The 22,905-nt window shown below is 39.6% G+C and overlaps 1 protein-coding gene across 1 annotated transcript in view; it reads right to left on the reverse strand.

Annotated features, from left to right (window-relative positions):
- Window positions 1-22,905, reverse strand: part of ptprt (protein tyrosine phosphatase receptor type T) — a 204,748-nt gene that overhangs the window by 90,472 nt on the left and 91,371 nt on the right. The window contains exons 8-10 of the mRNA XM_030779105.1: window positions 14,379-14,488; window positions 3,175-3,376; window positions 1,897-1,999 (exon numbers count right to left, since the gene is read on the reverse strand). Of these exons, the coding sequence (XP_030634965.1) occupies window positions 1,897-1,999; window positions 3,175-3,376; window positions 14,379-14,488 (415 nt within the window). The remainder of the gene's footprint in view (window positions 1-1,896; window positions 2,000-3,174; window positions 3,377-14,378; window positions 14,489-22,905) is intronic.

Raw genomic sequence — 22,905 nt, forward strand, 5'->3', positions numbered from 1 at the left:
TCTCCTGAAACGTGAAGTTTTTCACACAGATATGTCTATATGACCTTATTTACTGTAAAGCCTCTGTTAAAACAGCATGCATTAAAATGGCAATGCAAAACGACACACCCTTCTGAGGAGAACACAGCAGATCCAACAGATCTTTTTCTGTAAAACATCCTGCATTTATAAACTTTCTGCTATCTTACAAAGTTAAAAAAAGAAAAATCATCCCTATTTTTTTAGGGAAAAGGATCAAGCAGGCATTTCAGGGGCAGGCCGGTAGAGGGAAATCTCTCCTACAGTAATTATAAGTGGAAAAAAAAAGAAAAAAGGAGAAGAAAACAGATGAGCTTCTGTGGTTCTGTGCCGTCTGAAAGAGCTTTTGAAGGGCGAGCACTGAGGCCATTGTAGGAGGGTTGTGTGTTCCTCCGCTCCGTCTCACAAATGAAGAACGGCCTTGCATGTTCTAATGGCTGTTTATAATTATGTCCGTGTTTGTCTGTGCCAAGAACATACTCCAGAATTATCTGCAATTAGGGAAATGTATGTTGCAAAGAGGGATGATGGGAAAATTATTCTAGCCTCTAATTTAGTATCTCTCAAAAGAGAGTATTTACTCCTGACCAAAGGAAGACTGCCACTTGCTTTTTTGCTTCTTCAAAAACACAACCTCTTCATTTCAAACTAATGTATTCCAGAGTGTAGATGTGTGCGTGTATGTGTGTGTGTGTGTGCGTACGTGTGTGCCCGTGTTTGTGTGTGTGTGTGTCTAATCAAGGTGAACACTGCAGCCAATTTAAAAAACAGCTCATGATTATTAAAAATATCTGAAAAGCTATGATGACGAGAAAGAAAAAGCAAAACTTACTTAATATTAATTTTCATCATTTTTCAGTATTACATGCATGCAGTGTAGTCATCTAGTATTTATGTTCCCATGATACCAAAATATTACAATACATCATAACTGAAACCCTTCTCTGATAAAATATGTAGGGCAGTTAGTGAGAAAAGTAATAACCAAAGTTTTAGTATTTTTCGATAGTGACATTTTTGCTGATTTATATATGCGTGTATTCTACCGCAGAGACAGCTGGATCACTGGTCCTAACAGAGCTCTAGTAACATGCTAATAGGATAGAAAGCACATGCCAGTTTATTGGGCTTAAATGTGGTCATTCTGAAAACAAACATTCTGTTTCGTGTAGATCTTCTCCAAGCTGGTAGCTACTGGGTTCAAATTAGCAAGAGTCAGCACGCGGTGTTAATGTTTTTCCCTGGGTTGCGCTCTTGGGAAAACGGGACTAAATGGACAGGGGGTGCAGTGTTCATGTGCCAGGGCTGATCCAAATGCAGCCAGAGGTCCCTAATGCTTCTGCATACAAATGACACCTAGTTCAATGACTGCTCTCAACACTTCATACCCAAGCAGCAGACCAGTGATAATTCTCTCCTTCATTTAGTCGACGCACTGGACCTTGGTTAGACCTTCTGAAGAAAGACAGAGCATTTGTATTTGAGGAATCTTTCCCTTTTTTCTCAGAACCATTTATTTGTTTGTTTGTTTGTTTGTTTGTTGTCATTCCCTATCTTTCATTTCCTCTCCTGTGGTGTTTGATGGCATTCAAAAAACAAAGACTGCTTTTTTAGTCTTTAGACTTATTATTTAAGCCGGCATACACAGACTGAAATGTATATCTACCATCGGTGACTTCAGCCTGAAATGTCAGCTTCTCCTCACTGTGGTGACAGATTGATTGTTTCACCAGAGTAACCTCTCACGGTGTCTACACACCCTCTGTCAGGAGCATACTGCTAAACTGAGCTGAAGCTGCAAATGGGACAGAATACAGGGGGCATGTGGGTGGTGGCTTTATGAGATTGCAGGGCTGTGATTGGTGAGATGTAGGTCACCTGACAGGGGCTCCTCTGGACTGGGCGGGCTTCAGGAGGACCGTGATGGTGGTTTCAGTCTCATTCAGCGGGGCATCCGTCTCATACTCAGGCATCGACGGAGCTGGGCAGGGAGTGGGTCATGTGACACAGTTAGTCACAAGATCTCAATCTCTCTCACACACACACACACACACACACACACACACAGAGAGACACGTACACATAAACCCATGACCTCTCGCAAACCACCAAACACACCCAGGCACAGAGAGAGTCAGAGAGAGAGAGAGAGAGAGAGAGAGAGAGAGAGAGAGAGCGAGGGAGAGAGAGAGAGAGAGAGAGAGAGAGAGAGAGAGAGAGAGAGAGAGTTCCGTGCAAATTGAGTGTGTGCATGCATGCGCGTGTGTTTGTGGGCCAAAAGAAAATTGTATTTGGCTAAATCATATTTGTGTCAGTTGAGTCTGTAATATGGAGATTTGAAACAACATAAATATTGTGTGTGCATCTGTGTGTCATTCAGTGAGACTCACTTTATTATAAAATCACTGTGACTCCGGATCAGCTACTGTATATTTACCTCAATATGCTTCACAGGGCAAGATTATAGAACTGCTCTTTATAAAACAAAACAAAAAACTTTTTTTTTTTTTTTTTTATCTATCTAATGATTCATTTGAATTCATTGGACAACGGTGATTAAATATTGTGTGTGTGTGGAAATGGTTAGAGATGCAGCAGTCTTCTGAAATGAAATGAGTCTGATGTTTAGTCTGGGCTGCGCAGAGTCCGTGCCTCCTGGCAGCGCGCTACTCGCCACAAATACTCTGAAATGATTTATCTGCTCTTTGTATTTAAGAACATCACATTCTTAAAATAAAGTGTTTCAACAGTAAGAATTTCATTCAAAAGCAAAGTATATACAAACACACACTCTAGATACAGTATGATTCTGCCATGTTCATAAAATGTTTCTTTGCAATTTTTTGATAAATGAGAAAAAGACTGAACATCAGCAAACATTGGTAAGATTCAGACAATTAAATGTCGACGGTAATCACGTGAACCTTTCCATTTAAGTGCCACATGATTTTAGACTCAAGTTAGCACTTTAAAGTAACTCCTAAACCCATCTGAATGTGAAAGTTCTAAATATGAAATAAAAATAAAAATATCCACATAGGAATTTTTTATGCCATTAATATGTGCAGATGTGATTAGTTCATTATAAAAGACACCTAGCATGTGCAGGGTTCGACCCAGTACCCACGGGGCATCCGTTGAGGGGAGTAGGCTCACCTGCGATCTTGGTGGCGATGCGGGCAGTGACCGGGGGTCCGAAGCCTTTGCTGGTACTGGCCTTGAGAGTGAAGAAGTAGGTGGTGCCAGGGTAGAGACCGACAAAGAGGTGATGGGTCTCATTCCGGAGTTTGAACACCCTTCCTCGCTGTGTGGTCAGGTCAGCACTGGGATCCAGTGAACTCAGGGCTTTGTAAGTGATCTGGGAGGAAAGAGAAGACAGACAAATGTACTGACTTTTTCATGGTGTAAATAACGCATCATTAAATACCATATAAACACTTAGTAACAAGGTGTAAAATATTTAGATCTACATCTAAAGAGCAGACATCAAAATATCGTACAAACTGTCGCACATGAAATGCTGAGGAGGACTCAGAGACCAAAGAACACGAATTTAATAATTTTATATAAGACAAAATGACAGATTTATGTATTTTGCATTAGGAGGACAGTGAAACGGTTAGTGGTATTACATCAGAGACAGAGGTAAAACATTACTTTTTATACAAACTAAACAGTTTAAGTAAGACAGCTAAGTAAAGTTTGAGTTTGAATGACGTTTAAAAATTAATAATCAATAATCTTTTCTTATTATTAAGCAACAGCTATTATTTTTATAGAGACTGCAAATAACCCAAACCAGAAGACCCTCAGACCCAAAACTGGGTTTCCCAGAATATTCCCCAATACTGACATCCCATTTATTTGCTGAAATGGTTTTCCATTGACTCCTAAGCAGCATCTTCCGTCATGTTTCCCATTTTGCAACTGAATAGTCACTCCTCATAAAGGTGTATAAACCAGACAGATTACAGTAGACTGACACTGTGTGCTGTTACACAGACTCGCTACAGTAGACTTACAATGTGTTCTATAAAACAGACAGACTACAGTAGACTTACAATGTGTTCTATAAAACAGACTACAGTAGACTTACAATGTGTTCTATAAGAAAGACAGGCTACAGCAGACTTACAATGTGTTTTATAAGAAAGACAGACTACAGTAGACTTACAATGTGTTCTATAAGAAAGATATACTACAGTAGACTTACAATGTGTTCTGTAAGACAGACAGACTACATTAGACTGACACTGTGTGCTATAAGACTGACAGGCTACAGTAGACTTACAATGTGTTCTGTAAGCCAGAAAGACTACATTAGACTGACACTGTGTGCTATAAGACTGACAGGCTACAGTAGACTTACACTGTGTGCTATGAGACAGACAGGCTACAGTAGACTGACACTGTGTGCTATAAGACAGACAGACAGGCTACAATAGACTTACAATGTGTTCTGTAAGCCAGACAGACTACAGTAGAGGGGGCAGGTTGGCAGCTCCCTATAGGGAGTTGAAACAAAAATTCAACATAAAACATCTACCCTCTTCATACGGACCAGCAATGGGGTTGAGACCACCTATATCAAGCCCAAGTCAAGATTAAGTAGAATTGCTTTCAATTCCGAGACCAGACCGAGTGAGTGAAAAGGTGGTCTCAAGACCGGTCTCAAAACCAAGACCAGACTCAAGTACTTCAACACTAATTAGAAGGTGACAAGAGGGCCTAAAAAAAAGGAGGGCCTAAAAAAAAAAAAAAAAAAAGAAGGTGACAAGAATTAATATCCTGCAGTACTGACAATTTTCTAAGAAGCTGGATGGTGTGCAGCAAACATTTATAGAAGGAGAGTTGTGCTGCAGGATTTTAAACATTTCATATGACAATAAACCTTACCCCCATCAAACCTTACTCCCATGAAACCTTACCCCCATCAAACCTTACTCCCATCCAAACTTACTCCCATCAAACCTTACCCCCATCCAACCTTACTCCCATCAAACCTTACTCCCATCAAACCTTACTCCCATCAAACCTTACCCCCATCAAACCTTACCCCCATCCAACCTTACTCCCATCCAAACTTACTCCCATCAAACCTTACCCCCATCAAACCTTACCCCCATCCAACCTTACTCCCATCCAAACTTACTCCCATCAAACCTTACTCCCATCAAACCTTACTCCCATCAAACCTTACTCCCATCCAAACTTACTCCCATCAAACCATCCTTCCATCCAAACTTACTCCCATCAAACCTTACTCCCATCCAAACTTACTCCCATCAAACCTTACTCCCATCCAAACTTACTCCCATCCAACCTTACTCCCATCAAACCTTACTCCCATCCAAACTTACTCCCATCCAACCTTACTCCCATCCAACTGTTCAAGTGTGTTCAGTTCCTTCAAAGCTCCCAGCATAAAACTTGTTTTCAGCATAAGACTAGTTTTTGACAACTAGCAAAAGACATGTGCAGAAAGTAGACAAGATTCTGATTGTGAAAGAAGTGTGATTCAAGTGTTTACATGACTATTAATGGCTGGTATCCTTATATTGCACAGATCATTACAAATGTACTCCATCTCTTTCCATTAGAGTTGGATTAAGATCAACAAGATAATTCTACTTTGATTTAGGGGTTTGTATGACGATTTTTAATTCGGAGTGGTCCATTAGTCAGAATCGGTTGATCTTATTAGACTGATTCAGACAGAGTGGAACATACTGAGACTGTGTTGAATACACTGTTAACAGCCATACTTTCAGCACAAACACAGACACATTCAAACTCAGAGCTTCCCATATCCTGAGCAGAGACTGATGTTTGTGTAAACAGAAGATCAGCAGGCCTGAGAGTTGGATTAGAGGGTCAATCAAAACATTTTAACCATGATGTTTCCACAGTTTGTGACTCTGTTTTACAATTTCAAGTCAAATCAATTGACAGCTGACTTCCCAGATCCCTGTGGGCCTAACACCCTATGGGCTCTCAGCACTAAGTGAGGGCCTCAGCCCACAAATACCCCTCCTCCCCCTTTTACCCCCCTCACCTCACACTCACAACCCACCACAGGCAACAAAACAGTCAGAGGCAAGTCAATATTTAAAATGCAATTTCACCTGAGAGGAAACGACAGGCAGAGAGGGAGAGGAGCTTTATGTGTGGGGGGAGTGTGGTGTGTCCTGAATATTTGTGAGAGTTGAGCCAAAGATGACAGATGAATCTGGACCACCTGTCATAGAACTAGCCTAGCGCTGAAGGCAAACAAAGAGAGAGAAAAATCCTCAGTCTCTGCCTCACACTGAAGGGAAATGACAGCGTGTGTGTGTGTGTGTGTGTGTGTGTGTGTGTGTGTGTGTGTGTGTGTGTGTGTGTGAGTGAATTATTGTCCCTCAATGACTAATATTCACTAACCACACACACACACACACAGAATGACAGAGTTGCTTATCATATCTATGTTTCATACTGCACCTCAAATAACAGAGGGAAGAAAGAAAGAAAGACAGAAAGAAAGATAGAAAAAGAAAGAATCATTTTAAATGATTTTTAAATGAGTTTCTTCTGGGCACTGTTTCAGAGGATGTTGTTTTCTATTTATTTACCAGAATGTCCTGTTTGAGTGTGATTTAGTGTGTTAGGATGTTTGTAACTGTAAAAGTGTTTTTAGTTGGCAGTAATTCATTCAGTGTGTTATAAACAGTTTGTGAGGAGAAATTTACAGTTAGTGTTAGAGGAGAAAAGCCATATACATCTTTCCTCTTTGTTTAGAGTAAGAGCCATAGAGGTCTGCTATGTTTTAACTGCTATGTTTTGGTCCATTCTTACGACCCCCCCCCCCCCCCCCCCCGGCTTTTGCTTTGGAAGTGTCCTGTGTGTCTGCTTTTCCAGTTTATTTCTCTCTCTGTCAGTGTTTCTGTCCATCTGTCTGTCTGTCTTTCTCTTTCCTGGATTATTTGTTTGTTTGCTTATCTCTTTGTCTATCTGTCTCTTTTTTATCACTTGCTATCTAATTGCATGCAGTGCCCATTCTGTACTGGGCTGATAAATAAGTATTGATTACTTTACCCAGTAATGCTGCAGCTTTTATGGTGTCATCTGAAACATCACTCTGAAATAAACCTTGGCTTCCCTTTTTCACTCTGTTCTCTATTCTTTAGTCTTTGATGCACTCTAAGCAAAAGCAACCACCTCAAACAGCCATAGGAAAAGCTGGCTTGTTTTACTGCACAATCAAAGCAGAAGTGCAGAGGCATTGGCAGGGGTTTGTGGGTAATATGTGCACTGCCACGGCTGGAATAACTCCACTTTGAGTTGTTACGTCGATGGATTATCTGTTTAAGGCATCAGAAAAACAAGACAACACAATGCTATTCTCTTTCCATAATGAGCAATGACATAATTCCAGTGCATGGGAGCTAATGTTGTAGCCCAAGCTTTGTCGTTTTTGACCTGGTACGAGTTTCTTTTTTCTGTATTCTGGTGGTGCAGTGTGCCTGTGTTGCTGTTGTGATTTTTAGTGATGGTTCTGGAAATTTCTGAGGGAGTAGCTGAGGAAATTCATCAGAAAACCCTGAGACCCTGATTTAAAATCCATACATTTTCATATCGGAGTAAACTCAAACCAAAAAAAAAAAAAAAAACTAAAAAAAGGTGTGTGAGTGTGTGTGTGTGTGTTTGTGTGTGTGTGTGTGTGTGTGTGTGTGTGTGTGAGAGAGAGAGAGAGAGAGAGAGTGTGAGAGAGACAGAGAGACTCTTCCTTCTTTGCCAACGTGAATAAACTCTTCAATATCTGTTAAGCACTTATGGTAAGTTTCCTGATAAATGTATTGTAAAGGAAAATGTTTCAAAACAGGCTCAAATGCAACTGGAACCAGGCAGATTGACCATACTTTTAGCAGTGGTGGAACTCTGCCACTGTTACAGAGCTATTTTCACTCAGTCAGCACAAGAAAGAATCAAGAATCAATTTCATAAAGTAAACAGCACAGCATACCGGCAAACACTGCCCTACTGAAAAAAGAAGAAACACATTACAATTAGAAGAGGAATGAGGATGTAATGGTGAGAAGCTAAACACTGCAACAGACTCATATGTGAGAGAGAGTGAAATTCCCCTTTAAAGCTCTGTGATCTCAAACAAGTGGGGTGATAATATGGCTGCAGGTGGTTCCATGAGGCTGTTGACAATAGCTTCAACTACTCAACACACAACTCAAACCCACCGCTCATCACAGTGATCTCCAACTTCTTAACACACAACTCAAACCCACCGCTCATCACAGTGATCTCCAACTTCGTAACACACAACTCAAACCCACCACTCATCACAGTGATCTCCAACTTCTTAACACACAACTCAAACCCACCGCTCATCACAGTGATCTCCAACTTCTTAACACACAACTCAAACCCACCGCTCATCACAGTGATCTCCAACTTCTTAACACACAACTCAAATCCACCGCTCATCACAGTGATCTCCAACTTCTTAACACACAACTCAAACCCACCGCTCATCACAGTGATCTCCAACTTCTTAACACACAACTCAAACCCACCGCTCATCACAGTGATCTCCAACTTCTTAACACACAACTCAAACCCACCGCTCATCACAGTGATCTCCAACTTCTTAACACACAACTCAAACCCACCGCTCATCACAGTGATCTCCAGTGACCTAACCACAGCTGAGCCACTCTGCTGCCCTAGAAGACTGCTCTTATGCCGACATAAATGTTCACTCAACATTCAGGTTCTGTCTGATGTAGGACAGTAAGCACTGAACTGATGGAGTGGTGAATGGATGATGGAGAGGAATAGAAGTGTGGAGCTGGGACAGTGCTAGACCTCTCCTGCCCACTTGGCAGGGGCCCTGACTTCACTGTCGTAGGAGGCAGACTTTGGCTCAGGCCTGGGCACACGATATGGCAACAGGCAATGAGTGATAATTAATCCCCTCCACTTCCATTCCCGTCTGGCTGCTCAAAACCACTGCCAGGCCTTCTAATTGAGTAAGCTCCATTTGAAGAGGGTCAGTTTCCTTCATTTTCCTCTGTACTTTGGCATATTTGTGTTGTGTGTGTGTGTGTGTGTGTGTGTGTGTGTGTGTGTGAGATTGGAAGGGAGAGGAGGGAGAGGGGGGGGGGGGGGGGGGCAGAGAGAAAGAGAGCTTTCTCATTTGTGGCATCTACACATTTGAGTTTGTAGGCAGTCCATGACAAAGACTCCATACATTCGCATGTGAGGACAAAAACAAAAAGGCCTGGTAACAAACCTATGTGTGCTAGCTTCCCCACGGAGCAGAGGAAAAAGTGCAGAGAGACACAAGCAAAGGAAACATTTCATATGGACCTTGCGCCCATCTTCTGTATGCAAGATGCAAGCACAGCTTGGAGAACAGGCTGTTCTTTGTGTTTGCTGGCTTTGTTCATTTCCACAGTCTACCATCGACCCCCTTAGGTGTGGGCCAACATCTCAAGTCTAGTCTACTCAAGCCTTTGAGTATACTGCCTACACACAGAATGTATTAATTCAATACTTATAGTTTGGATTTTTCCATGTTTTGAGCCTAATCCAATGAAGTGCTTTCATGGAAGTAGCCCCATCAGGTATACCTGATTGTATTGCTCACAAAGAGGCAAAAAACAAGCAAACAAACCAAACTGCAACAATAACAAAAAAAATGTGAACAACCCAACATCGATAGTAACTGAAATAAACAATGTTTTTCTCTATAGCAGAAACTCTAGCCTTTTAGGTGGTCCGCATAGGCATAAGTGTACTGTAACTGGTGTGAGTGTGGGCTATGTTCTAAATCCTCCATAACTCCCTATTATATATCTGTGCTGAGTTTGTAAACTGAACATTGTTAGGTTCCCTTTACAGGAGCCAGTTCATTTAGAACAATATGGGACCACAGAATATGTGTGTTGTCATGTAGTACCGCAGGTATCTGAGAAAGCTCTTGGTAAAGGGAGTCAATAGATCATTACTGCAGTCAGATCCAGTATGTTAGAGAGCTTTACTTTATGTTTCATCTAAATGAAATCAGCAGACACACTATACAAAGAAAATAAAAACAACAACACTATAAAAAACAACCAGGCCTGGGGCTACTAAGTAAGACAAGCTCTATCCTCCTATGAAATGAAGCCACTTTTCCCGCTTTTCCCATCTGTGTTGAAGGTACAGCTCTGCTGTCTCTGTGTTCAAGGACCAGTTCTGCTGTCTCTGTGTTAAAGGTCCAGTTCTGCTGTCTCTGTGTTTAAGGTCCAGTTCTGCTGTCTCTGTGTTGAAGGTTCAGTTCTGCTATCTCTGTGTTGAAGGTTCAGTTCTGCTGTCTCTGTGTTAAAGTTCAGCTCTGCTGTCGCTGTGTTTTAAGGTTCAGCTCTACTGTCTCTGTGTTTAAGGTCCAGTTCTGCTGTCTCTGTGTTGAAGGTTCAGTTCTGCTATCTCTGTGTTGAAGGTTCAGTTCTGCTGTCTCTGTGTTAAAGTTCAGCTCTGCTGCCTCTGTGTTAAGGTTCAGCTCTGCTGTCGCTGTGTTTTAAGGTTCAGCTCTACTGTCTCTGTGTTAAAGGTTCAGTTCTGCTGTCTCTGTGTTTAAGGTCCAGCTCTGCTGTCTCTGTGTTAAGGTCCAGTTCTGCTGTCTCTGTGTTTTAAGGTTTAGCTCTGCTGTCTCTGGCATGGGGCTGCCCCAGGGTGGCTGTTGACTGCACTGTGAACAAGGTCAACCTTCAGCATCGTGTCAGTGGCTCCTCTCCACTGGCCTGTTGCTCCCCACAGACACGACAAACAACACACAGAGCTGCACAGAGCACAGGAGGATGCTATTCTTCTCCTTTCCTCTGGTTTTATGTCAAAGATATACTCTATCTATACAAGGGATAACAGTGACAGCATCTGGAGGCAGATCCTACTAACAGACAGATACTGTCTAAAAGCTTACAGAATGCGGCTTGATTGGCCCACTATTGCATATTTACCAATCACATGCTCAAATTTAGTACAACAATAATGTTCTGTCTCTCTTTCTTTCTTCCTTTCTCTTTCTCTCTTGCCTTCTCTTTCTCTCTCTCTCTCCCTCTCTTATGACATGTGAATGGTGTGCATATAAAGAGTGAAGTTGTAAGAAGGTCTCAGAGGAGCCTGAGGGAGGACAGACATGGGAGAGCCACAAATCAACAATGTGCTGTGCAGATTAAATAAAACAAAGATCAAGGACCAACACAAAGCACTGAGCCGCTCAGCTATTTGCCAGAGCTCATTTGCATACAGATAAAACATTGCTTGCAAAAAGTAAGAGAAAGAAAAAAAAACTCCATTCTCAAACAGCTTCCTCTGTTGATTAATGTGCAGCTATTACCCAGCCAGCATACTCACTCTCTCTCTCTCTCTCTCTCTCTCTCTCTCTCTCTCTCTCTCTCCACCTCTCCCAGTGTGGCTTTCATATTCACTATCTCTCCTCTTTATTTTGTCAGTGAAGCAATTAATTTGTGAAAAGCACTGATCACTCTGATAGAACACAATTTGTATAAAAAAAGAGGAACAGCAGAGAAAGAGAGGGAACAATACAAAGAGAGAACAGCAGAGAAAGAGAGGGAACAATACAAAGAGAGAACAGCGTGAACGTCTTCAACTTTGATAAAACAGATGAATTCTCAGGGTCTCACGGAGGGGGAAGGAAAAATTCGTGATGATGTCCTGGTGCCAGCCAGAGCAAGCACACAGGTGTTGGACAGGGTTTTTTTTTTTTTTTTGAGACATTTGTTATCTGATGAGAAGTCGTGAATGACTTTCCAAAGCTGACAGTAAGACCCCCAACAGGCCTATCATGGTAAAAAAAAAAGGTTTAAAAAAAAAAACAAAAAACAGATATAGTCAAATAAAGATAAAAACAGGACTATCACAGTTAAATAAAGGTGAAAACAGGAAACTTTAGCCTGACCATCTCCAGGTCAGACAGAATATGGTCTGTGAGTTAAGAATGCAATAGCCAGTCACATTGAATGTAGATATTTGATGGGCAGAAGTGAATAAGAGTGAATAATATGTAGCATTTGTTTTGAAGCCTGTATAGTCTAGAAAGGCCATACAATGTCAGATTAGCTACATATCAGCTAGAGTTTCTGTACAGACATTTTTTCAGCAGCCTCAGTGTGGAGTGGATATGAACTGAAGAAAAGAAACCTGGTGCATCACTGAAATTTCACACTGATCTTGACATACTAAACGAACAAGCCGAGGTATTATCATCATGTGACTGCTGACTCCACGAGTCCATCTAATGTCATAACTCCTCAGACTCACAACTTATCCTTCACTGATTTACACTACACATACTTTTTCTGTTGTTGTTATTGTTGTTGTTGTTTTTTTTCATTTCCATAATTTCAGTTCCTTCATGTTGTGTAGCTCTGAGTTATCTTGACAGGTAGAGAGTAGAAATCTGCAGCTGAGTTTGTTTAAAGAAACTTCAAACAACTGTAAGGAGGAATGTGCTTCACTTCAGTAAGGTAAGGATCACACGTAAAAATGAAACCAATGACCTTCTGTAAACCAGTTTAGGCATTGTAGCGTGAGGTGCTCTCGTTTTCCGCTGGCATGTTTTCAGTGAAGCGACTGACTGGTCTGGCTTATGGGCGTGCCGTCTGGGACATGTGTGGCATAATGATTTTACCACCAGTCTAACCTGACTGAGGGACCAGGTCACACATGACAGGGTAAGTCTCCACTGTCCAGGGTGTGATCAATAGACCCACCCTGTGTTTGATTCTTCAGTTAGAGAACAAACAGGGTCACCACATCAGGCAAAATCATTAACATCCACTCTGTCACTTTCTCTGCCTCCTTTACTGGGAGCCAGGGGGATAATTATGCTACCTTCATCAGTAGGGTTACCTGTTCCTTCACTTGTTCATTTATTCTTTGATTAGTAAATCCATGCATTCACTCCTTCTTCTCTTTATTTGTCTCCTTCTTGTTTTTTCTTGTATAAATTTTTTTCTCTGTCATGGTATATCAATCTCTCACTTTCTGCCCACACCTTCCACATCTCTTCCTCATCTCTCATTCTCTCCATCCCATCTTCTGTGTCCATCCCTTCAAATTTCCCTCTATTGTCTCCATACAGAGGATATTGTATGTGGTCTAATTTACACAGCGCAGACAGATGGAGAGGAGAAAAGGTCTCCTGGTCTTCATATCTGCCTGATAGTGCTATTGGAAGCCTTTCAAATAAATCAGCAGGCACTAGTACAGCAATTAAAGGCTGAAATGAGAGCGCATTGTCAAGGGCTAAATATATTTCAGAAATTCTGTGGATCCTATCTTTCAAGGCAATGGCATAGACTAATTTCATATTAATGACAAAAGCCCAAAAACAAAGGCTACCTGCACAATGGCTCCTGTACAAAACAGCTCAAACAGGACACATTTTGTGCTTTTGCATTTCCAGACCTTTCCAGTGCTCACATTAAATCAATACATGACAGCTTTTTCTTCCATCCACAGCTCCACTTCCTATGCCTCTTACACTAGAAATAAAAACTAAAAATAAAAGCTGCGTGCAGATCGATAATTCATTAGTGAGATTTCCCAGTTGTTTGACACCCCTCTTGTGTCTGGAGGGGAACGCCAGTTTTGCTCTCTGACTGCAGATTGGAGAGAATTCCTGAGCTTCCTCCCGCTCTAGTTTCATATTCTCACTGCCTCTGTGATTCCTCATATTAATCGCTGTCACAAAGAACAGAGCAGCGACCTCTGTGACCGGAAAATCCATGAAGCAAACAAAAACAGCCTCACTCTCTTCCCTGAGTCATAACTTTCTTTCTTAGACATGTTAAACCAGTGACCGTTTAATGGGAGGAAAGAGGAAAAAAACTAGAGAGAAGGAAGAAAAGGAAGCCAGAGAAACAAGCATTTGTAATGGTATGATTCTGCTGCTGAGGCTAGCTTGACAGAAGAGAGAACCAGCCTCCTGATAACGTCTCCATCGACCGGTAATTGGATGGACCAGTCAAACGCTTGTCTTAATACATACACAATCTCCGAGTAAAGATTACACTGAATGTTTTCAAAGGGGCAGCCGGGCACAAAAAGAACTATATTACCACAACTCCCATGGTCTATTTTGTATGATGCATTTTTTCAATTAAACTGTAATGGGCAGAAAAAGACACAAACACCTACCGTGGGCTCATTAGACAAAAGGTCGTAAAAGTAATTCTGCTCCCAACGCATCTATCAGGGCTAAAATATTCTCAAAAAAACAATTGAAAATTCACAGGGTTTCCAGATTACGGCAGCATTTGCATCAGCCTTTTGGGTTCCCAGCCAATCATCTCTCTCACCTCATACAGAGTTATAACTCCATTGGTTTCATTGGGAGCTTTCCACTGCATGAAGATCTTCTCCTCATACGTCCCTGTCTGAATGGACTCCATAGGAACAGCACCAGGCACTGAAGAGGGGAAAAAAACAAAAACAAAACATAAATAAAAACACAAACACAAAAAGGATTGAGCTTCAGCTCCACACACACACACACACACACTGATCAGCATTCAGTTTATAGAGTCCTAAGAGTGACACTTTAAATGACAGAGATTAGTTGAGAAATGGAGCACAAGTCATTATTTAAGAATTAGAAAAAGATCCCACACTATCATTAATGATAAATAAACAGCTTGTGAATATGTGAGGAAAAAGTGGCTTTTTTCACTGAGAAATATATATTGATTTGTTGGCATGCAGAGTGCTAATATGCTATCCAGACACATTATGTAGAGAACACTATGCTACACATGAGAGAGAGAGAGAGAGAGAGAGAGAGAGATTGCTGCTGGGGAGAATCACAGGTGTCAAAAGGTGATAAGTTACTGTGCCAAGTGCTACAAGTGACATCAGATATCACTGCAATGGAGAGATGTTCACAAGGCAATATTCTCTCTCTCTCTCTCTCTCCCTCTCTCTCCCTCTCCATAGTCTCATTAAATAAGTGCTAGTAATGCTAACACTTATCCCTTATCCCATGCATGACTTGGATGCCATAAACACATACCTGTATATGAATGCAGCTTGGCTAACTCATTTTGTAATGCTACCTTAGTCTGACATCTGAGAGTTGCACAACAGTTAAACACACAGCGGAGGAGAAAGACAACACATTAGGGGCTTTGGGACCCTGGGCTAGACTTTATCTTGTGTCTTTTGAATTCTCATTCATAGTTGTGATGGGGTAACAAACCCTGTCCTTCAGTAGCAGGAACATTGAGCTAATGACTTAGCTAAGAGGCCATTTAATCAAACTTAAGGGACACGTGGCTATTTTTTACCTACATTAATTGAGGAGGAAGTTTAAAAAAGGCACATCTATGTGTGTGTGTGTGTGTGTGTGTGTGTGTGTGTGTGTGTGTGTGTGTGCGTCCGTGTGTCCGTGCGTGCATATGTGTGTGTGTATTTGTATGTGCGTGTGTGTGTATATTTGTGCATGTGTCCATATGTGTGTGTGTGTGCATGCGTATGTGTTTGTCTGTGTGTGAATCCTCGTGTGTGTGTGTGTGTGCGTGCGTGCGTGCGTGCGTGCGCACGCGTAGGAGTATGCATGTATGACTGCATGTGTGTGTGTGCACATGTGTGGTAGGTCTGATATAGAATGTACTGAAAAAGGCCCTGGGATTAATCATGAAGTAAAGAAGATGTTTCTGAAGATGGTAGTATTATCTGTGCTAATCTGAAAGACAGATTGTTACTAAAGCCCACCCTGGTTTGTTGTTATCAAATACACACAGGGTCACAGTTCACAACTGAGTCACCCTTGTTTTGATAAACAGCAGTTTCTTTTATTTGGTTCTCCATGTAACTATGTTAATATGATAACTGCATGGCCAATAAATGAATGTTACATTTGATGACCTGATGATATGAATGATAAATGAGTGAATCTCTCTTTGAAGTCAAATCCTCTTTCTTCTCTGTGACTGAGCTGATGACCTTGTGTAACCTTCCGTGTAGACAGTTTGTATTTTATCTTCCAGTAATAAAGCTCATTATGGCTGGAACACATTCAGCATCATGGGTAAAGACAGTGACTGAAAGAGGAATGTGTTATTGTCAGTCAGAGAGAAGATGAGGTTGGTGTGAGATGACGGTGCCTTTGAATGACACTCCACTGGCCATGTGTGCACGTGTGAGGAGCAGTTCTTGTCTGTCATCTTTTGATTAGACCGTTGACAAAACTTTATAGGCTTGATTTGACCATGCTCAGTGTGCATATGAAATTCCAGTAACAATGGAACTACAATTAAACCTGTGTAGTCAGTCCACCACTTCTTTGTACGTGTGTGTGTGTGTGTGTGTGTGTGTGTGTGTGTGTGTTTGTGTGTGTGTGTGTGTATCAGATGCAAATACAATAGAGAAAATGCCAGACTTACAAATTAATCAAAAGCTGATTAACTTCCTGCATACACTGTCTAACTGGCATGTTTCATTAAGTTGAAGGCTCCGAGAACACAGAAAAAAAGTATCTCCTTTTCTCCCCCTGCCTCTCTCTCTCTCTCTCTCTCTCTCTCTCTGTCTCTCTCTCTCTCTCTCTCTCTCTCTCTCTCTCTTACCGCCACCAGGGTGTGTGAGTGTGAGTGTGAGTGTGTGTGTGTGTCTGTGCAGTGTTTGTCTCTGTGTGTGTGCATGTGCACATATGGAAGGGTGAGCAGGGCTATTTAGCACAGTTTTCAGACAAACAGGTTTTTGTCAATAAAGCGCTTGCTGTTATTTACCTAATAAGGGAAGATCTACCCTCTGGTTGGCCTACTGCAATTATCACCTTATTTGGTCACAGAGAGGGAGATGACAGAGTGCTGTTTTACAAATGAAATGCCCCAGATGTCCATCAATTTACTAACACAAAAGGACAGCAATTACAGGTTTTCATATGCAAAAGATAAAAAGACCGGTCGTGAGACGAGAGAACAAGACCATCTGAATGGCTAAGCAAGAATTCTCCACATCAAAACAAACTCACATGCTGTCACAAAGACAAAAATACAAACACACACACACACAAAGAAAGAAAGAGATTTCATGGCAGCAAGAATTATATGTCATAATCCTATCAAGCAAGGCAGTGCTTTACTGTTAGAGTTATTCATTTTCTCTCTCTGTCTCTCTTTCTCTTTTTGCTTGGCATTAAGAAACAAGCTGAAAGAAATTAATTGTAAATGGATCTGGAACGTTCTCGGGACCCTGGGGGAAATTTTCAGATTAAGCACTGCTCGCAAAACCGCCGCTGATGTGAAAGAAAGAAAAAAAAAGAGAGAGAGAGAGAGAGAGAGAGAGAGAGAGAGAGGGAAAACAATGTTTTTCCAACAAGGCTGTGCAATACTAATGTACAAAGAGATTTTCCTTTAGACTAAAACACATCAAATAATGATGGGGATGGAAAGATTAAAAAAGGAGATGGAATTTTTCATTGACTTTCTTTTTCATTATCTTTCTTTCAATTATATATAAATGTGTGTGTGTGTGTGTGTGTGTGTGAGTGTGTGTGTGTGTGTTTTGCCTAACAAAGACAGAACATGTAATACAGGCTGTAGAATTTTTTCTTTCTTTTTTCAGTTTACTCAAGCCATCTCATTAATTAGAGTTTTTGTTTTTTGTTTTGTTTTTTAATAATATATATATATATATATATATATATATATATATATATATATATATATATATATATATATATATATATATATATATATATATATGTTATAAACAGATAAACCTTAGTTTTAGATCTCAGTTTCTGAGTTTCTATCTCAGATGTTAATCTGGTAAGAATCCATAGACTCACTAGATGACACACAAGATAAAAGCACATCAATATAATTATTGATAGTTATGAATTATTGAAATTGAGGTCATAAGAGAGTAAATAACATGGTTACATAGGAATATAACTATTAATGTGTTTTTAAGTCCTCTATTTTTGCCACACTAAGATATTTCACTTAAACGTGTTAAAGTTGCCTGATTGCATAACTTTAAGCTGTGTGTTTTAAACTGGGTTAAATACATAACTAAATAACTTGTTTTTTATTTATTTCCAATGAATTTCTATGGATTTATTTGAATTCCGATCCATTTTAAATATACTCCACATCGCATTCAAAACCTGTTAGAATATATCAGAAATATAGTTTTGGATTTGGAACTGACCCCTTTCATAAAAAGGTTCACTTCAACACACACGTGTGGAGGTTTACAGAGTGTGCCTCAGTTTTTACTAGGATTCTCATTTGGAGAAAAAATGAAATAAAAAAATGTGTGGTAAAAAGAACTAAACTAAACTAAAAATGTTTTGCAGTATTTTGATTGCTTAAACCCTCTACTGTGTTGGCATATATCGAAAATGTATTTTTTTCTTTTTTTGTTTTTCACTGATTACACCTGAGCTACAGCTTCTTCTCGGCTCTCCACGATGCTGATGATGCTATTCTCCACATAAAAAATTATGTTTGATACAAATCTAAGAGATTGTAGTTTGTCAAAAAAAGAAATCATTAATTAATTGGATTTATAATGAATGAAACCAATCCATTAATACCTGACATACAGGTTAAATTTCAGCACTTCAGTTCAGATTTAATTATTTTAAACAAGTCAAAGTAAGGGGCTCTTTAAAAAAAAAATTTGGAACAGTCTTTTTTTTTTTTTTTTTTTTTTCAAACTTCTAAGTGGATGATTTAGCTTTCTTCTACCGTCAGTTTTCTCCTGGTTGCAACACACTTTTAAGATCAATCCCAAAAGCAATCTGTTTATCCAGTTTATTCTAAAGTTAAATGTTACAGTGCATCTGCTATCACTACCAGTCGTTGTGCGAAACTGGGGTCAGCTAGAGGGAATAATAACATTCGCATTAGAATTTTTAAAAGCTGCACTTCTAAGCTTTTCTTATAGTACCAGCCATATCTCCATTCAGACAGTCAAGAGATTATGGTGGAGCAGTGAATGTCTACGAGGTATAACATTGAAAGAGTCATAGATTTGTTTTATGGTTGACCAAATGGTGGAGCCTCTGAACTGTTTACCTCAGAGTTTGGGCTGCTTTTCTTCTCAGCATGTGGCAGTCAACATGTTCATTTCAGGCTAAAAGGCTCTTTCACTAATATACAAACATCAGCTAAGCATTTTTTTCTTTTTTTTGGCCATAATATTCAAGCGGATAGATCATTGGCATTTTTGCATGACATTTTGGACTCAGACCACAGAATCGCACAGTCATTCGAACAATAATGTGTTGTATTTGGAACAAATGTAAAGTCATTTGCAGTTCCTTTCTCGAATACTGTGGTAAGGTACATGATGAACAGTGTTTGACAGAGTCTATGGACCTAAATGCCATTTAGATGTAAAAGAGCAAGTGTTTCTACTGCAGAGAAAGAGCTGTTCTTTGACCTCCAAAATCTGAAGAGAGTAAAAATGATTCATTGTTTTCCTCTGGCGCAGAACCACAGCAGTCTGAATATTCCCTAGTGTGTGTGGATATGACTCCAGATATGTCTCTGTTATCACCTTACTTTCAAGGAAAAGGTCAGTTTTCTTCTCCAATGCAATGCAATAATTTCTGAGAAATCTGCCAACACCGATATGTTTGTTTACTTGGGGTATTTCATGGGCAGAATTGGACTAAAAATGCAAACTCCTAATCTGTCTCTGATTATTAATTTCATTTCATTTACAAAGCTCCATGTGCTAAATTCTTAGTACAGACAGATTTGAAATCACGGGAAATTCTAGTTTATTTTAATTTACAATAATGAGGAAAAATGGAAGGACATGAAAATAAACCAAATATTCACAATTTAAAACTCATGACATTATCTTATATTTTCAATAAAATAAAATTTCAGTTTCAGTAATATAATTCAATACTTATGTTTAAATTAAGGTACATAAGATCTGGCTGTATTTTAATTTAATTCCGATAAGTACAATCTGAGAATTAAAGTTTTAACAGATATCCATGACAACACTTAAAATAACAATACCTGTAAAATATCTATCCATCTATCTATCTATTTATCTATCTATATCCATCTATCTATATCTATCTACAGCTATATTTGTGTGTGTGTGTGTGTGTGTGTGTGTGTGTCACAGATTTAAGAGCACGTCTTGGTCTCTGGTTGGAGTTTGGGTGTTCTTTGGAACAGAAAGACAGTATATTCCTGTGGGTAGAGACCATGAGGATTAAGTCAGGGGGTGCCATCCTGTTTTGATTTTGATTGTTGTGGCATGTAAAGCCCTTTGAGACTGTAAACAGTGATAATGGGCTCTAAATAAACTTGAAACTTGTGTCTGTGACTTATATCTAAATGAAGGTGTGTGTAATGGTAACAGTATTACTGAATGACTTACTGACCGTTACAGGACAGGGTAACGGCAGGACTTGTAATATCTGACCTGCAAAGCCTGACAAGGATTGTCCAGGAAATGAGTGTTTGTGCCCTAAGTACTCAGATCCATTCTGTGTCATAGAAGGAGACTGGAAGGGTTTTAAATTAAAAGCAGTCTTTTGATGTAAGATGGAGAATAAAACTCCAGTCATTACTGAAGAAGCAATTAGTAGAGCAATAGCAGCAGTCAGAATCCCTGTGTACTAATTACTACTTTACAATCCCAGATTAAAGTTGGCTAAACAGAGCACAATTACTGCTCACTCAAACTGCACCACTCTCCCCGTCCAATACCACCTCAAAGCAGCTTTACAGCTATTCATTTCACTTGTTTTATAGATTCTGAGGACACTGTAGGATATGTGTCATTATCAAAAGAGAGGAATGAATTGAAAAAAAAAAGAGTCAAGCTTCAATAACAAGATAAATATTGTTCATCTTTTCTCTCTTTCTCAGTTGGTTGTTGGATTCGTCTACTTAAAACCACAGTTGTGTTTTATATCTAGAGCCATTGCATTCACAGATTAATCTCAGCACTTTGAATACCTTCTCCTACACTGGCTTTGTCAATGACTCTTAAAAGAAACGACAAAAGTAACACAACATGGTGAATGGCATTTTAACTAATTTTAACAAGACGCGACTGAATACACCATCAGAGACCTTTTAGTCATGACCAGTTTACAACGCCAGGTGACGCAGTGGGCACAAAACACTCACCTCCCTCTCAAAAAGAAGGAGAAAAATGTCGTCATTCACTGGGGATGGAGCTGAGTGTCATTAGCTCTGGATGAAGAGAACAGAAGATGAAACATAAGGACCACAGCACGAATGCACTATTAGCAATGCAGCCAATTAGCTCAAGTGTTCACAACTCAGGTTTACAATAACCAGTGCACCAGTGCAGCCCTCACTCCAGGACATCAGCTCTACACAGACCTTATCGCTCAATTAGCATGTCAGTAAAAAGATCTCTCTCTCTCTCTCTCTCTCTCTCTCTCTCTTTTCCTTTCTTTCTTTCTTTCTTTCTTTCTTTCTTTCTTTCTTTCTTTCTTTCTTTCTTTCTTTCTATCTCTCTCTCTTCCTGTAAAGTAGTTAGTCATACAAAAAGAATAACAAACAGTTTTTGTCAGTTGGGATTGGTGACAGATTTAAAAGTGTATAAAAGTGTATAAAACTTTGAGAAATTCAGTTACAAACTGTCACATCAGTTCTGAGCAATCTTTTCCCAAGTGTAGTTCAGTCAGTTTTATTGAGATGCATCTATGTACAGCATTTTTTAAAATGATTAAAAGTACAGCTATTTTGAATTCTCAACACAGCAAATTATAGCATAGTAGTTTATTTTTTATTGGATTTCATTTCCCCCAGAGTTCAGTATACAATGTAACATAAATTACTGTTTCTCACTCTGTGTTAGAACAGTACATTTGGAATGGTATGTATAGATTCTGTTTGATATCTTATTTTTCATTAATTGTAGAGGCTTGATCCAGAATAGACATGGATTTTATATACTCAACAGTGATAAGATTATGGGTCTGAGTGCAGAATTTTTGTGCAAGTTTTCTTTTCTGCATTGATTCAGGACTTCCTTAGCTCTGCATTAGACAGTTTCTATGGACATTTAATATTTTTACAAAATTGAAGATTCAATTTTCATACCTGGGTCTCTGTCCCTGGAGTCTTTTTCCAGCAGTAGGCCTGAGGTTTCAGTACAGGGCTGTTAAATTTTGAGTTGTTTTTTTTTTTTTTTTTGTAATGATATATTAGGCTCCGCTTGCTTTATGGGCCAATATATTGACAGCACTGTCAAATCCCTGAGGGACTTACTGTCTGTTACTGTAAGTATCTGCACTTCACTGTGTGGCTAAATGCTGAATCCAATATACAAATCTCTCTAGCTTTTTTTGTTTTTAAACAACCAAGAACCAATAAAGTCTTGTCTTAAATGTGGATGTAAGTATGTGACAAGAACTGATGCTTAAGTACCAAGTTGAAGCTTAAATTTGGAAAACGTAACAGCAGTAGTTTCTGACATGTTAGAAAACATGACGAATAGGAACACACGATAACGATGTACAGTAGTGTGGCTGCAGTTCTAACACAATGACACTTAAGACTCATTGATAAGAACAGCAGCAAGGGTCACATGAGGAAATATAATATGCCTTCAAATCAGATCAAAATAGTAATATCTGCAGATGATGTATCGATCATCTCAAACTAAAGGAGGCAACATATCAAAACTTAATAAATACCTGAAACCCAGATGCCCTAACTTATTCAAAGAGTTTGTGTAGATGAGTTTCAGTTCATTTTAATGTTGTATTAACAGCTAGCGTCATAATGCGCTGTCAAAGAGCTCTGATCCATAAATAGACATATTCTCATTATTTCTGCCTGAGATGGCTGAAATTGTTTACAGGCAACG

This window comes from Chanos chanos, chromosome 7, assembly GCF_902362185.1.
Source record: "Chanos chanos chromosome 7, fChaCha1.1, whole genome shotgun sequence".
Classification (NCBI taxonomy): Eukaryota; Metazoa; Chordata; class Actinopteri; order Gonorynchiformes; family Chanidae; genus Chanos; species Chanos chanos.